This window comes from Suricata suricatta, chromosome 2 (genome assembly GCF_006229205.1).
Source record: "Suricata suricatta isolate VVHF042 chromosome 2, meerkat_22Aug2017_6uvM2_HiC, whole genome shotgun sequence".
Taxonomy (NCBI): domain Eukaryota; kingdom Metazoa; phylum Chordata; class Mammalia; order Carnivora; family Herpestidae; genus Suricata; species Suricata suricatta.
In genome coordinates, this window is record NC_043701.1 from 102,278,048 (window position 1) to 102,293,988 (window position 15,941).

The 15,941-nt window shown below is 61.4% G+C and overlaps 1 protein-coding gene across 3 annotated transcripts; it reads left to right on the forward strand.

Moving 5' to 3' along the window:
* Positions 1-663: 663 nt before the first annotated feature.
* Positions 664-13,682, forward strand: MYO1G (myosin IG). Of its 3 annotated transcripts, none has more exons than XM_029930924.1 (22): positions 666-888; positions 2,349-2,557; positions 2,676-2,769; positions 3,383-3,548; positions 3,736-3,789; positions 4,538-4,633; positions 4,856-4,975; positions 5,487-5,711; positions 5,822-5,967; positions 6,390-6,504; positions 6,867-6,914; positions 7,094-7,164; positions 8,053-8,127; positions 8,320-8,452; positions 8,908-9,074; positions 9,352-9,559; positions 10,948-11,171; positions 11,585-11,729; positions 12,294-12,398; positions 12,538-12,651; positions 13,155-13,309; positions 13,449-13,682. In XM_029930924.1, the coding sequence occupies exons 1-22, from the start codon at positions 797-799 to the stop codon at positions 13,603-13,605; spliced, it is 2,919 nt and encodes a 972-aa protein (XP_029786784.1). In that variant the 5' UTR covers positions 666-796; the 3' UTR covers positions 13,606-13,682. The 3 variants fall into 3 exon arrangements, with proteins under 3 accessions (XP_029786794.1, XP_029786784.1, XP_029786776.1); XM_029930916.1 differs by having other exon boundaries at positions 667-888; positions 6,744-6,914; XM_029930934.1 differs by lacking the exons at positions 12,294-12,398; positions 12,538-12,651; positions 13,155-13,309; positions 13,449-13,682 and having other exon boundaries at positions 664-888; positions 6,744-6,914; positions 9,494-9,559; positions 11,585-11,708.
* Positions 13,683-15,941: the final 2,259 nt, after the last annotated feature.

Consider the following 15,941-nt stretch of genomic DNA (forward strand, 5'->3'; position numbering starts at 1 on the left):
GTCTGCCCCTCCCCGCCCCCCATGCCCCGGGCGGGTGGCGAGCGACCTGCCTGCCAGGAGAATCCCATGGGGTTCAGGAAGCTGTTTGGAGACAAATCTGAACTGACCAGTCTGCACCTTCTAGAGGCTCTCTGCTATTCCTGATCCATACTACAGAAGGGACAGGCCAGGGGACCCAAGGACACAGGCTTCCCGCAGCACGAGCCTCCTCGAGTTTTAGCGCAAGAGTCCCAGGCCACCAGCCCTGTAGTGCAGTCTGACACGGAGCTGTTTTGCCATTTATATCCTGGTGTGGCCTTGCACGCTTGGAAGAATGTTATTCTAGGCCCCGGCCCCAAGGCCTGGACATCAGCATTTCCCCATTTTTATCAAGATACAAGGTACCCATCCTAAAACATACCTAATGGTATGCTCTGAGAGTTAACACACATGGGATTGGCAGCCAGAACCACACGAAGCCACGGGTGACCCCGTCCCCACTTGGGCCTAGAGGTGGGCATAGAGACCATGGAGGGTCTGGGGAGGCCAGCAGGAACCTTCCAAAGCACCCACCACGTCCACTGTCAGGGCCTGCCCGCTGGGTGAGGGAACCAGGAAGCAGGGGTCAGAGCCCCTCTCAGGAGGGAGTGGCAAAGGGGGAGGGCAGCCCCTCCCTGGGGCTAGAACCCACTTCCTCCTTCACCGCACGCGCCTGGGGAGACAGCCTAGAAGGGCTGGGCCTGCTCTGAGCACCCTCCCCAGCCCCTCTGCACAGGAAGGTCGGGGCCACCTGGCCCGGGTGTCTCCTGCCGGCAGGATGGATGAGGAAGGCCCCGACTGCGGCAAAGCTGACTTCGTGCTTTTGGACCAAGTGACCATGGAGGACTTCATGGAAAACCTAAAGCTCAGGTGGACGCAGGCACTGGGGACCCCCCACCCCTGCCCCCATGCTCCCTGGTCTCTGTGAGGGGGAAAGGTGGGCTTGCACACCGGTCCAACTCCCCTGCCCCCACGCTCCCTGGCCACCGTCAGCCCAGGATGTGGAGGGGGAGGTGGGCTTACACTCACCCACCCACCTGAACCACAGCCTAGGTGACTGCAGGGGGACCTGGCAGGGCAGGAAGGAAGGTCCTCTCAGGGCCAGGGCAGCCAGCCAGTGCTGGGGCCGGCTTCCTAGACCCCTGCCTCCCACATAGCCTGGCCGCCTTCTGCCCCTGCTGCCAGGCAGCCACCAGCAGGTGCCAGCCCCCTGACAGGGCACACAGTCCCTCTCCCGCCAGTGGGGGGGTGTTGTGCTGGGCCCTGGGGGCCCCTGAGAGAAGCAGGCAGGCCCTGTCCCAGGGTGCAGCTGAGAAGACGCTCGGGGGGGTGCGTGGGGTGCTGGTAGAAGTGACATGGGCTCGGACTTGCCCTGGAGGAGTGAGGTGATAGGGAGATGGGGTGGCCTTCAGGACCGAACAGCTGGCCAAACAGCTGGCCGGCCAGGGGGAGCAGAAGGAGGCTGTAGAGCTGAGGGCACCCCCAACCCGGCACCCGTTGTTGAAGGTAGAGGACAGGATACAAGTTGTTTTGTCCAGGGCTAAGCATAATTTCACTTTGTTCTGATGACCTAGCCAGAGAGATGGGTGGACATTCCCGTCTTCATTTTCACGACAGAGCACTGAGCCCGTCCAAGGGCTTGGGGGGGGGGGCAGTTCGGGCAACGGGCCGACAAGGGGTGTGGAGGGAGCCGAGCTGGGGAACTCCCTCTACTGAGGCGGCAGCTGAGGAAGAGGAACCCCTGACAGGGAGGAGCCGCAAGCCACTGGGGCAGGGCGGGTCCCAGACAGCACAGGGAGCTGGTGGCCCGGGTGCCTCCCAGGGCAGAAAGATCAAGAGAGGGAAGGATCCAAGTCCAAGAGCCGGTCCCGAAAGGAAGGGCTAAAAAGTCTGAGGATGCGCAGGGGGAGGAGCTGCTGCAGCCCCAGGCCCCCTCCCTGCGCCCCTCCCAAGTCCCAGCCACCTGGGTGGGGCTGGGCAGGCGCCTCCAGACGGAAACGGCCCCAAGGTCCCTCCCTCTGCCTCGTAGCCCCTTTCTCCTTCCTCTCAGACCTCAACCACTGGGCTCCACCTTGCCCCAGTGGGGACTTGGGCAAGCCAGTGTATCATAAAATGGGTGGTCATGATTCCTGGGACCCCTGCGGAAAGCAGCCAGGACCCCAAAATGACCCTGCAGTGGGAGTGGGGTTTCAGCAGGATGGCACCGGGAAGTCTCAGGTCACCCCTCACCCCCTTCCCACTCTCAGCCCCGGGGTAAGTCTCCCCACAGCAGCCCACCTGGGTGTGGGTCCCCGACCCTGAGTGCTGAGTCCTGGCCTCACCCATGCCAGGTTCGAGAAGGGCCGCATCTACACCTACATCGGCGAGGTGCTGGTGTCCGTGAACCCCTACCAGGAGCTGCCCCTGTACGGGCACGAGGCCATCACCAAGTACCAGGGGCGTGAGCTCTATGAACGGCCGCCCCACCTCTATGCTGTGGCCAACGCCGCCTATAGGGCAATGAAGCGGCGGTCCAGGGACACCTGCATTGTTATCTCAGGTACTGCCCCAACCCAGGGCCCAGGCAGCCTCCTCGGACCCCGGTGGAGGGGGGAGCACAGGGAACCCATCAAGGGGAGCAGTTGCTAATTCTGACCGACTGTCCATCTTTGTGGCAGGGGAGAGTGGGGCTGGGAAGACGGAGGCCAGCAAGCACATCATGCAGTACATCGCTGCGGTCACCAACCCCAGCCAGAGGGCAGAGGTGGAGAGGTGAGAGCAGGGCTGGCTGGGCAGTTGCAGCCCTGGGTGTCACGCTGGAGGGAAAGACCTGTAACTGAGCCTGGCTTAGGCCCAGTTCAGTGGGCTCATCTGTCAGGAGGGCTCCAGGTGACCCGCACAGTCCCTTTCAACCCGGGAGAGGCAGGGCCCAGTGCAGGGGGAACCCCACCACCAGGAACAGGAAGAGGCAAGGTGCACAGGGCTGACAGATGGGCCCTGGGCCCCTCATGGCAGCCCCCACAGAAGGGAGAAGTTGCCCACATGGTCAGGAAGGGCCTGGCCCCAGATGAGGGCCTGCCCATCCACGTGCTGGCCAGCTGCTCACCAGCTGTGACCGGTGGGGCCACGTGGGAGCAACTTCCTGTGTGAGAGCCCTGGCTCTTCCTAGGCTCTTCCTGTCAAGAGGGCCGAGGTGGGGCTCCAGGGCCTGGGGACCCAGTGCTGGAAGTCCAGCCTGCAGCTGGAGGTGGGGGGCAGGGTGTGCTGTCCTCCCTGAGGGCTGCAGGTGCCTGGAAGACGAGGAGGTGTGCCTCCGAGAGCACCTGGCAGGTGGCTTTCCCAGCCCGCACGATGCCCTCCAGCCCAGCCACACTGCCCCACCCAGGGTCAAGGATGTGCTGCTCAAGTCCACATGTGTGCTGGAGGCCTTCGGGAATGCGCGCACCAACCGCAACAACAACTCCAGCCGCTTCGGCAAGTACATGGACATCAACTTTGACTTCAAAGGAGATCCTGTCGGGGGCCACATCCACAGTTACCTACTGGAGAAGGTGGGCCCTACCACCTGCGGCCCAGGGGCGGGACGGGCTTTCTGGGAGGTCCCAGGCTCTGAGGGGGCACCCTCTATGCCAGGCCTGCCTCACCCACTCTGCCTGCACAGGCCTTACGGGCTCTGGGAGGGATCCCCTGCATGGGGCCACTGCCCAGGCCAGAGCCCAACTGCTCTCCTCTCCTCAGTCTCGGGTCCTCAAGCAGCACGTGGGCGAACGGAACTTCCACGCCTTCTACCAGGTGAGCCAAAGCCAGGGTGCGGGGGCACCCAGGAAGCCCTTCCGACCGCCCCACCCACAGACCATTTCCCTCCCTGCCTCCCCTCTGCCATGACACCTCCAGTCTCCTGCCCTCCCTGAGGAGGGGGATCTCTCAGGACACCATCGGGGCTGTGTCTACACTGGATGAGGCCCTCTAGAGAGGATCATCCTGGACTCTGGTGGTGTTTCTGTCATGCCTGACCACTGAAGTGGGATCTCCCAGGATATGGGCACATCTACACAGTATCTGACCCACTGAGATGGGAATGGTCTGGACGGTGGTGGTGGGCACCACGCCTGCCCTATTCGTGTAGGATCTCCCCAACTCTGGTGGTGTCTACACTGTGTATGACCCACTGAGGTGGATTGTGCCTGGACTTAAGGGGTGTCTCACCAGTCTTACCCAGTAGGTGGGTACAGCCTGGACGCTGGCGGTATCTGCACCATATGTAATCCACTGACGTGACATCTCCCTGTACCTTGTGGGGTCTACACCATGTCTGACCAGTGAAGTGGGTTCTGCCTGGACACTGGTGGCAACTGTGCTATTCTGACCCACTGAAGTAGGATCTCTCCATACTCCTGTGGTGTCTACACTGTGTCTGACCACTGGACTGGGGCAGCGTCCACATCGTCACTGAGCTTCCTCTGTTTGTCCCCATGCACGATTGGGGGGGGGTGTCCTTAGAGCTCTGAGGGCCTGACAGAGGGCTATGCCTGACCGCCAGGTGCTGCGGGGCTGTGAGGACTCACAGCTGGAAGACCTGCACCTGCAGAGGAACCCTGCCCTGTACAGCTTCACCAGGCAGGGAGCCGGACTCAACGTGAGTGGGGGCGGGGCTCCGTGGGGGTGGGGCTCCATGGGAGGCCCCTTGGTGCTGGCGGGTGGCAGGACCAAAGGGGACCCGATTCAGTGGGGATCCACAGGGAAGCATTGGGGTCTCTGTGATGGGGAGGGGTGCAGTGGGTGAGTAGGTGGGCTGGGTCAGAGGCATGGGACAAAGAACTCAGCGTGGCACTGGGAGGCTGAGCCCCTCCATCTGCAGCCCTTGGACAGTGATGAGAGGAGCCACTACCAGGCAGTGATGGAGGCCATGCGGGTGATCGGCTTCAGCTCTGAGGAGGTGGACTCCGTGCGCCGGATCCTGGCTGCCATACTGCACCTGGTGAGCCTGGCCAGGGGTGAGGGACCACCGGCCCATATGGTGTCCTGGGGCTGCCCCTGGAGGAGGAGACTGGCCTCTGCCAGTCCAGCCCTATGAAGCCTGGAGGCCACCTGAGCTGGGAGTTCTGTGCGCCCATGTGTGCAGGTCAGGCCTGCAACGATCTGGTCTTTGTCTGGCAGACTCAGTAAAGCTGAGCGTCCTGCAAATGCCTCTTGCCTCTGTCATTTGAGGTCCATGTGGCTTTGGGCAGTTACTCAGCCCCCCTGAGTCCCTCTGTGAGGCAGCTTGAGGAGCAGGGGATGCAGCAGGACCGTGGATGTAACGTCCTGGGCTGGAAGCCTTGGAGAAGGCTCTGCTGTACTCTGTGGGCCGTTCCCACATCTGGGGCCCCATCCCCCCACCCCCACCCCAGTCCCTGCCAATCTTTCCTTCTCCCTGAGCAGCAGGGTGCAGGCAGGCTCGTCTGGGATCTGGGATGGGGAGCCTGACGGTCACTGTTCACCATCACCAGGGAAACATCGAGTTTGTGGAGACGGAGGAGGGGGGGCTGGAACAGGGGCACCTAGCTGTTGCTGAGGAGGTGCTGGTGGACCACGTGGCTGAGCTGACTGCCACGCCCCGGGAGTCAGTGATGCGCTGCCTGTTGTCTCGCACTGTGGCCTCAGGAGGCAGGGAGCTCATTGAAAAGGGCCACACGGCTGCAGAAGCCAGCTATGCCCGAGACGCCTGTGCCAAGGTACTCTTGGGGCAAGCTATGGGGAGGTAGGTGGGGACACCTAGGAGGCCTTCCTGGAGGAGGCAAGGACAGACACAGCTCAAAGCCGCTGGCTCCTGTCCTCCCCTCAGGCAGTATACCAGAGGCTGTTTGAGTGGGTGGTGAACCGAATCAACTGTGTCATGGAACCCCGGGACCGGGACCCCCGGAGGGACGGCAAGGACACAGTTATTGGCGTGCTGGACATCTATGGCTTCGAGGTGTTCCCTGTGAACAGGTGGGTGGCCTGACCACCGTATCCCATGCTCTGACCCCAACCTCTAGGGCCACCTTAGTCCCATGGAGCTCTGCGGGGCTGGGGAGCAGGAAGTGCAGCATCTGTCTGTCCCAGCTGGTCCCTAGCCCCCGACTGTGCCTCAGCTGTGCCTCCCATTCAGTGGAGCCCAAGAAGGCAAGATTTGGGGCTCACTTCCCCTGGCTGTGACTCCCAAATCCACTCTAGAGCACGTGCATGGTGCGTGGTGGTGGGGACAGGCAGAGCGGGAGATGCACACCCACAGTGGGGCCCCTCGGGGGCACTTCAGGGGAGCTTTTGGGGAGGGGCCCTCTGCGTGTGCACATGCTCTACACAGAGCAAGTGGCCCAAGGCGGGAGGGCAGAGTGCAGGGCATGACCGCCGGGCCCTCTGCCCGCCCACAGCTTCGAGCAGTTCTGCATTAACTATTGCAATGAGAAGCTGCAGCAGCTGTTCATCCAGCTCATCCTGAAGCAGGAGCAGGAGGAATACGAGCGGGAGGGCATTGCCTGGCAGACCGTGAGTGCCCGGGCGGTGGATGCACAGGTGCTAAAGGAGGCTGGTGGTGTGTGGGTGGGTGCACAAGGACCAACGGGCCAGTGCTAGGACAAAGGTGTGTGCTCGAGGGCTGCCTGGGTGGATGTGTGGGTGGGTCCGCCATGCAGCAGGTGCACAAGGGCCCTGGGGCACCGAGGACCACGGGGCGCAGAGCCGGCCAGGCTGATGGGCACACCCAGAGCCGAGTGGCCACCCTGCAGGTGGACTACTTCAACAATGCCACCATCGTGGACCTGGTGGAGCGGCCGCACCGCGGCGTGCTGGCCGTGCTGGATGAGGCCTGCAGTGCTGCGGGCACCATCACCGACCGGATCTTCCTGCAGAGCCTGGACACGCACCACCGCCACCACCCACACTACACCAGCCGCCAGGTGCTCCTCTCCCCCTGCGGCCGCCCCTTCTCCACCTGCCCCAGCTCTTCCCAGGCCGAGCCCCACAGGAACTGCGTAGCCTGTCTCGGTGGGACCTCAGTGACTGGGCCTCCCCTCGGGGATGGTCCCCTGCACAGACAACTGCCCTGTGCCTTGACCCTGGCCTTCCCCCTCCCCAGCTCTGCCCCACAGACAAGACCATGGAGTTTGGCCGAGACTTCCGGATCAAGCACTATGCGGGGGACGTCACGTAAGGCCCTCTCCCCTTCTTACTCACTCCAGACATGCCTGTCAGCACACACCCAGGTGAAACACATGGGACGGAGGTCTTAGGATCAGAGCTCTCAGTTTTGGCTGTACCATAGAATCCTCTGGAAGCTTTAAAAGATGTTCTCATTTAGGCCCCACCCCATGCTGGTACTTGGGGGAGGGGCATGCTACTATTGAGGCGTCCTCCTGAGGTGCAGGTTAGGGGGTGGGGGTGGGACGCAGACAGGCCAAAGTCTGTGTTTCCAACACCCTTGGTACCAATGCCCTGTGGAGCCCTTCCAAAGTCTCCATGATATGTTTACAACTTTTCCTGTCGCTCTCCTCATCCCGAATGGGACTGGAGGTGGCCCACAGAGAGAGGCCCAAGTGTCTACTGTGTCCTTCACAAGGACAAGAAGAAGAGAAGACAGTGCAGCCAGAGGTCAGACCCCATGTCCAGAGCCTTCACCAGACCCCAAGGTGGAGCCAAGATTTTGGCCCTGAGCCGATTTCTAGCCTTTGTCATCAAAGGGCAAGACAATGAATCTGAGGTTCTTAGTGCCATGGGGTCCAAACAGATCAATGACTCAAGTTCCTGGTTTAACTGCTGCGCTGATACTTACGGAAACTCAGTAGGCACTGTTCTGAGCATGTGATGTGTGTCGGGGCACAGATGGGTTAAGTCACTGGTCCCAGGCCACACAGCACGTATGCACTAGAGCCAGGGTTCAGTGCCACTGGCACTGACTCATCTTCCTGGACAGAGACTCTCAGGGAGGGGGAGTCTGATGTGCTGAGAAAGGGAGTGGGTGTGGGTGTGGGTGTGGGAGGGGAGGGGTGGGGACTTCCTGGGGCTGTCAGAGGCCCCTCACCAGCCCTGGCCCCACAGGTACTCGGTGGAGGGCTTCATTGACAAGAACAGGGACCACCTTTTCCAGGACTTCAAGCGACTGCTGTACAACAGGTGTGTGGGCCAGAGGTGGAGGTGGAGCCCTAGGGCTTCAAGCTGAAAGGGCCTGCGCACGCCAGGGTCTGACACCTGCCTCGTGGGCCGACAGCCTGAGGTTTAACACCAAGGCCACAAAGCTTCCCAGTGGCAGAGCTCGGGCGGGGTTGCTCTCCAGAGGGCGGCTGGGGATGTGGCCTGTGTCTGCAGCTCGGACCCCACCCTGCGGGCCATGTGGCCAGACGGGCAGCAGGACATCACAGAGGTGACCAAGCGCCCCCTGACGGCTGGCACCCTCTTCAAGAACTCCATGGTGGCCCTGGTGGAAAACCTGGCCTCCAAGGTACTGCCCCTGGCCCACCTTGATCTTTGCACATCTTTCTGTCTGTGCCTGGGCGTCAAATTGGCCCCCTATCTCTGCACGTCCTGGGGAAGGTTGTGCTCGCTTCCTGCCTGCTGTGAGCTGCGCCCCCACCCCCACGCCCACCCCCACCAGCCAGCAGGAACCCACCACAGTGCTGATGACGTGTCCTGGTGGGTGGGTGGGGCCCACAGGGACAGGAAAACAGCTTCTAGCAGAGCTCAAAGTCAGAGGGGAGCTCAGGAGGACACCAGAGCCCACTTAGCCACAGAACATCTGGACATTCAGCCCAGCCTCTGGGAAGGCAAAAGGGAGGCGGGCACAGCCCCTGCAAGAGCCCCTTCCCATGCAGACAGCCAGGGACGGGGCAGGGGGCACACCTGTCCAGAGGCTGTGAGGCTGATGTTGGTCTCCCTGAGTGTCTCCTGTCATGGCAGGAACCCTTCTACGTCCGCTGCATCAAGCCCAATGAAGACAAGGTGGCTGGGAGGCTGGACGAGGGCCACTGTCGCCACCAGGTCGCCTATCTGGGGCTGCTGGAGAACGTGCGTGTCCGGAGGGCCGGCTTTGCTTCCCGCCAGCCCTACCCTCGGTTCCTGCTCAGGTATAGCTCCCTGCTTCCAGGAGCCCCGTGTCCCCAATGTCTGTCCCCCATAGGCTGGGCTCTGTTGAGGAGTCTGAGGGGTGGGCAGAGGGTCCCAGACGCGGACACACAGGACACTGACAGCGAGGCCCCTTGCGGGACACGGGGCAGGGTGGGCGTGGGCTGGAGTGAGTGGCACGTGGCGCAGTGACATGGGCTGGGCATGTCAGCCCAGCCAGCGGGAGGCGGCTCCGTGCCTCTCCCCAGAGCGAGTGCCCCCTGCCCGTCCCCGTTACAGGTACAAGATGACCTGCGAGTACACGTGGCCCAACCACCTCCTGGGCTCCGACAGGGCTGCCACAAGCGCCCTCCTGGAGCAGCATGGGCTGCAGGGCGATGTGGCTTTCGGCCACACCAAGCTCTTCATCCGTTCACCCCAGACTCTGGTCACGCTGGAGCAGAGCCGCGCTCGCCTCATCCCCATCATTGTGCTGCTGCTGCAGAAGGTACGGGCCCCTGGGTGCCCACCTGGGGGGGGAGGGCATGCCCCTGGGAGGAGGGGAGTGGAGGGGGAGTGTGCTCCTGGGGGGAGGGGAGGGGTGTGCGTGCACAGGGGGCCCACAGGCACACCTCCAGGCACCACAGGAATCCCTTTCAGCCAGAGATAGCCCAGGACTAAAACTGACTTAAGCAAAAGTGTGGCTGTGGTTCAGTTGACCTCAGTCCTATGGCTGTCAGCTTCAGGCTCAGGTGGATCCAGGCACTCAAAACAAGATTTTCAGGAATCTGGCTTCCTTCTTTTTTATCTTCCTTTTCTTTTTACTTTTTTGTTCTTTATTCTGAAAGATTTGGGACCTAGAGAAAACCATGCATGATGGTGTTCCCAACTCCCCCACCTACTCCCCAGAATCCGTCGTGTCACCTTGTGACCAGTGTGGTTTTCTGCAGACACCTGCACCCCTTCTTAGTGCCTTTTAAGCAAATCATTTTGTTTAGAGTCATTTTAGGATGTTTCCAAAGGACAGAGGTTCTTCCTTTTCTCTCCCTTTTTAACATTTCAAACCCACTGAAAAGACGAAAGGTTCCTATGATCATTTACTGTCCACCCGGATTGCTACATCGTGTGCCACCCACCCCATCCCTGTGGTCTGTCCCCACACCCACCTTCACAGAATCCTATAAAGTTATGGCACCCCCAAATACTTCAGCACACGTGCCCTAAGAACAAGGATGTTGAAGCACGCTGACCTAGCAGACAAGAAACCTAACACTGATAGAACATCATCTGGGTATCTAGGTCACAGGCAGGTTGTGGTCAAGGTTCCCACAAGTGTCCTGCTGTTCCTCCTCTCATCTTTACAAACCCAGCCAGTCACAACACACCGCGTTTAATTGTTAGCTTCACTCTCTCCTGACATGTAGGGACTGTTGTTAGAACAGGACACAATGCCACTGTCACAGAAACAGGACTTAGGAGGCTCACACTGGGTCCTTGTGGCCCTGCCATCTCCGGGGCTATCCACACTGCCCTGTGGACAGTGTTTGAATCTGGGCTGCCTGCTGTGGTGTTTTCAGTCTAGGTTTTAATGGTTGCATTTTTGGGGCGCCCCGCATCTTGGGGCCGGCTGGGGGTTGGAGGTCAGCTCTGGGCCAGCTCAGCATGGCCCCTGGTTGGGGGTGGGGAGCACCCGCTAAGGGTGTGCTGTGGGAGCTCTCCCAGGGGTCAGACAGAGGCTCTGGCAGGCAGAGCCAGGTGCCCACCTGGGAAGCAGCCTGCACCGGGCTGAGGTGGCTCCTGAGCGTCCCGGACAGCTCAGCCTTGCCCAGCAGTGGGCTGTGGGTGGAGGAGGCGGGGGTCCCGCTGGGCCTGACAAGAGCCCGGCTGGCCCTCCAGGCATGGCGCGGCACACTATCGAGGCGGCGCTGCCGGCGACTTCGGGCCATCTACACCATCATGCGCTGGTTCCGGAAGCACAAGGTGCGCGCTCACCTGGCAGAGCTGCAGAGGCGCTTCCAGGCTGCGAGGCAGCCCCCGCTGTATGGCCAGGACATGGTCTGGCCGCCGCCCCCTGCGGTGCTGCAGCCCTTCCAGGACACCTGCCGAGCGCTGTTCTGCAGGTGCCCACCCCCACCCCACCCCGCCCCGCCCCTCGCTCTCCCCCATGCAGCTAGCGCCCATTGAACGCTGGCCCCCTTTTATCAGAGGGAAAACAGGAGGCCATGCACATTTGCTGGGTCCCCACGCCCCCACGGTCGTCAGCAGAGCCCCAGGTCTCCTTGCCGGAGGCCTCCAGGGAGGGGTGGCTGGCTGGCACCAGGCAATGCGGGAAACAGCATCTGAGCGGAGCTCTGAAGACTGTGTAGGAGTTCTCCAGAAGGAGGGGCCCAGCGACTGAGACACAGGGCAGCCAGCGCCAGGCAGAGAGGCTTGGCCTTATCCCATGGGGGAAAGGGAGTAGAGGCCGGACCTGTGAGTTGGAGGGGGTAGTAGGACCTGGATGAGTTCCATCCAACCTCCCGGTTCCCTTTAGGTGGCGGGCCCGGCAGCTGGTGAAGAACATCCCACCTTCAGACATGGCCCAGATTAAGGCCAAGGTGGCCGCCATGGGGGTCCTGCAGGAGCTACGGCCAGACTGGGGCTGCCGGCGGGCCTGGGACCGGGACTACCTGTCCTCTGTGAGTGCTGGGGCTGTGAGGCTGGCCATCAAGGAAAGCTCAAGACTAGACCCTGCCAGTGTCCACCCCAGACGCCCTCTCCCAGGGCCTGGCCGTCCAGCTGACTTGGGGGCCAAGCCCCTCCGCCCGCCCCTTGCCTCTGAAGTTTCAGATTTCCACCCAGAACCAGTTGTTCTGGGCTTTACTGAGCCCTCTGCCCCTACCCCCATGCCCTCCTCAGGCTCATGCACCCCATGCCATGGCTCCCCTTGGCCCTCACACAGGCCCAGGGAGCTGTGCCCCTGGCTCCGTTCTACAGGGGACCAAGGTCAGGGTCTCAAAGTTTTCCCTGATCCTGCCCAGCCCCTGCCTTCTCAGCTTCTGGGCCGGTGGGCAGCAGTGGGGGGCACAGGTCAGCCTACACCATGGGCTGCAGGGCCTGTGCAGGGAACCCCAGAGAACTGAGGGGAGGCTGCACAAGGCCTCACTGAGCTTGGCTTCCAAGGTGAAGGCTAGCCATGCAGATCTACCAGACTGGCTGCTGGTCCCAAAGACCCCTCTCAGGTGGCCCCCATCTGTCCTTAGGCCACCGACAACCCTGCAGCCTCTGGCCTGTTCACCCAGCGACTGAAGGCGCTCCGTGACAAGGACGGCTTTAGGACTGTGCTCTTCTCCAGCCACGTCCGAAAGGTGAGGCGTGGGACTGGGGCAGCCACCGCCCAGCCCAGCACAGAGGTTTCAGGAGCCATCAGATCCACCCATGGAAACGTGGGCGCAGGGAGAGGAGACCCTGGGGCATGACAGGACCCCCAAATCGCCTGTCCCGCAGGTGAATCGCTTCAACAAGAGACAGGACCGGGCGCTCCTGCTCACTGACCGGCACCTCTACAAGCTGGACCCCAGCCGTCAGTACCGGGTGATGCGGGCAGTGCCCCTGGCCTCGGTGAGCCCCGTGGGGGTGAGGTGGGGGCATCTGTGGGGCCCCACCCCTTGCACCCACCTGGGAAGACCTGAGCTTTCTAGAACTCATTATCAGCTCAGGGTTGCAGGAAATTAGGGGCCACAGCACTGGGCCCTCTTCCTCGCACCCCTGTCTTTCGCCCCACCACGCTCTCCCCCCTGCGGGGTGGGGGGATTGTGCCAGATGGGAGCCCACCTGGTGCGCTGATCACGCCACTGACACCCGGTTAGATGTAATGTGGGCATAGCAGAAGGTTCAGCGCCTCGGCCAGCCCACTCAGGGCAAGAGCCGCAGGGAAGTGGATTAGAGGCGCCCTTAGAGAACATTCCACCCCTACCCAGCGGCTGGGCCAGCCCTCCGCTTTGTGGGCAGAGCCGGAGCAGGAGCCCCTGGAACTCCCTGGTAGCTGCGGGGCCCTTGAGCAGGGCGGGGCCTAGCGACACCCTGACCCCAGCCCCCCCCACTCCCCCACCTCCGCCATGTAGGTGACCGGGCTGAGCGTGACCAGTGGGCGGGACCAGCTGGTGGTGCTGCACGCGCGGGGCCAGGACGACTTGGTGGTGTGTCTGCACCGCTCCCGGCCACCCCTGGACAACCGCGTCGGGGAGCTGGTGGGGGTGCTGGTGGCGCACTGCCAGGGGTGAGTGGCGGTCGGGGGGAGGGACACTGCCAGGGGTGAGTCACGGGGGTTGCACTGCCAGGGGTGAGTCCCAGGGCCCTGAGGTGGGGGGCTGCGCTGCCCCGCCCCTGACCGCCCCCTCCCCTTGCCCCTGCTTCAGGGAGGGGTGCACCCTGGAGGTCCGTGTCTCCGACTGCATCCCGCTGAGCCAGCGTGGGGCCCGGCGCCTTGTGTCCGTGGAGCCGAAGCCTGAGCAGCCGGAGCCGGACTTCCGCTGCAGCCGCGGGGCCTACACCCTCCTCTGGCCCAGCAGTTGACGGGGCCCCGCCGTGCCCGGGCCTCCTCTTCGCCAGCCCTGCACCGCACAATAAAGGATGCGTGCTGTGCCCTGCAAGACTTTTATGTATGAGTGGATGGCAGCAAAGCGGCCAAAAACTTGGCAAATGTCACTCCAGCGTCCTCCTCTCATCCCTGTGTGGTCACATGACCTGGAGGACGAGGCCTGGGGGCCCAGCAAGAACCCGTTCCCCTGGGACCCCAGACTGTGGATCCGCTGGACGTGCAGCCTGCGTTCCAGGAGGAAACGGTGTCTTTAATGTCCCAGGGTGTTCCTACCCACAGCTGGGGTCCCTTTTCCTATCCCCCCTCCCATAAGGCCCCTGGCCTTGTTCCTACTGGGCCATGGGGAAGCTTGGGGGTCCCAGGGCCACCTCAGGGCAGGGCTATGGCTGAGCCCCACAGACACTGTCCCAGCTGCCATGTCTCTGGTGGGTGTGGGCATTCCAGGCCCCAGGAACACTCTCTTGGCGACACAGAGGACCTTGAGTCTGGGGCTGTTCAGAAGCCTGCCAGAGGAAGGTGGACACACTTCCTCCCTCTCTGGCAGGAGAGCCTGGCCCCAGCCCCTCTGCCCCACAGAGCACCAGCCCACCCCACCCTGCCATCCCCACCCCCAGAAGTCTCACTCCATAGGTGGCCCCTTTCTTCTGGGACTCACTAAATTTGGGTGGCAGCCTCACCTGGTTGTGCCCAGTTGGTGTGGAAGGAGGGTGGCATGTGTCCACCATGGCCCACAGCTTCTGAGACCTCCCCAGGGGATGTGACAGGTCGCCCCCTGCTGGGCAGGCGAGTGTGTTAGGCTGTTCCTGTTTTGGGAGCCCAGCAGGGAGGCCCCCACATAGCCCGCTCCTGCATTTGTCCCCAGCTCTGGTGGCCTCCGGACAAGCCAGCCCTTCTCTGAAGAGCAAGCTGACAGTGAAGGTTGCTCAGGTCCCCTGGGATCCAGAGACTTAAGCTCTTCTAGGCAGCGGGTGGTCCTGGCCCTCTGCAGACTGGCTTGACTTCCTTTCCGGATTCTCCAAGGCGGCCTGGCTCCCTGGCCAAGGGGAAGGAGGGCTGTGTGAGGGAGCCTCTCACAGCACCTGGCCACGTTTGGGGGTCCAGCCCTGCTGCCCCCCCACATACTGCAGGAGGCCCAGAGCCAAACATGGTTTCTCCAGCCCCCAGACAGAAGGTTATGGCTGCCAGGCAGGTTCTGGGGCTCCCCGGCAGAGGGGTGGGGAGGCAGGCCAGGAAGGGGAAGGTGCTGGACCCTTGAATTCAACCTCACATCGGCCTGTTCACATACATCAGCCTGTATGCATCTTCCTATAAATCCTCCCATGTGTCATGTAAGAATCGTTTTGCAGTCAACACTCAGCCCCACACCTGCCGATGTCAGAGGTCAGAGGTAGCTTTATCTTGCTCTGTGACCTGCCCGTCATGTGGTGAGTGGGGCAGATCCAGGCACACACGCCCTACAGCTGAGGCCCTGGTTTGCAGACGGGACTGCCCTCAGCCTTTGCTGCCCTTCGAGGGGCAGAGCCTCTGTCCCCTCTGCTTGGGTGGATGTCTGTGCCCGAGCAGGGTCCCCCAGAGTCCAGGCTGGCCCTGAGAGGAGGTGGGGGCGTCGCTGGGCCCAAGCCTTAAGAAGCCAGAGACACATGGCAAGGGGCCACACGGGGAAGAGCATGAGATACAAACAAGATGGGGTGGAGTGAGAGCCCTCCAGCCAGGCCGGCAGTTTGGAGTAGCACTGCTGGTTTTAAGCCACTACCTTTAGTGGTAATTTTTTTTGTACCGTAATAGGTAACTGAAATGAAGATTAAACTTTCTGACCTATGACTACATGTCTTTCCATGTCCCAGAGTCCAGCCAATGAGCTGTCATAGTTGTGAGCTTCTCTGCAGTGGTCTTGCACGTCTTTATCACATGAATTCGTTGGACCACTGGATTTGGGTGCTATCATAATGTTACCTCTTTTTTTTAACGTTATTTATAAAGAATACAATAACCACACATCCCATACTCAGAGTGAAGCATGAACATTTTGCCACATTGGGTTCCATTTTTCATGAAGTATTTTCAGGTTAATTGTAGACACCCACACCATTTTACCTAACATGCACCTCTCAGAATGAAGCGTGTTTTCTTCCACGACTAAACGCCATGATCAAAATGAACAAAATGCATAATAATTCCCTCATATCACCAAACACTTGGTCAGCTTTGCCCAAATGTGCTTTTACGGTTGGTTTGGAGGACTGTTATCAAAACAAAATCCACCTATCTGTCTCAATGCGTATCCAAGCAAGGGCCCTGCATGGTAAGCCAA

Excerpts from the sequence above, each read along its gene's own strand:
- MYO1G (XM_029930916.1), top strand. The coding sequence starts at position 797 with ATGGATGAGGAAGGCCCCGACTGCGGCAAAGCTGACTTCGTGCTTTTG. Across the intron at positions 3,790-4,537 it reads ACTTCCACGCCTTCTACCAG|GTGCTGCGGGGCTGTGAGGA; the intron begins GTGAGCCAAAGC and ends CCTGACCGCCAG. Across the intron at positions 7,165-8,052 it reads CACTATGCGGGGGACGTCAC|GTACTCGGTGGAGGGCTTCA; the intron begins GTAAGGCCCTCT and ends CTGGCCCCACAG.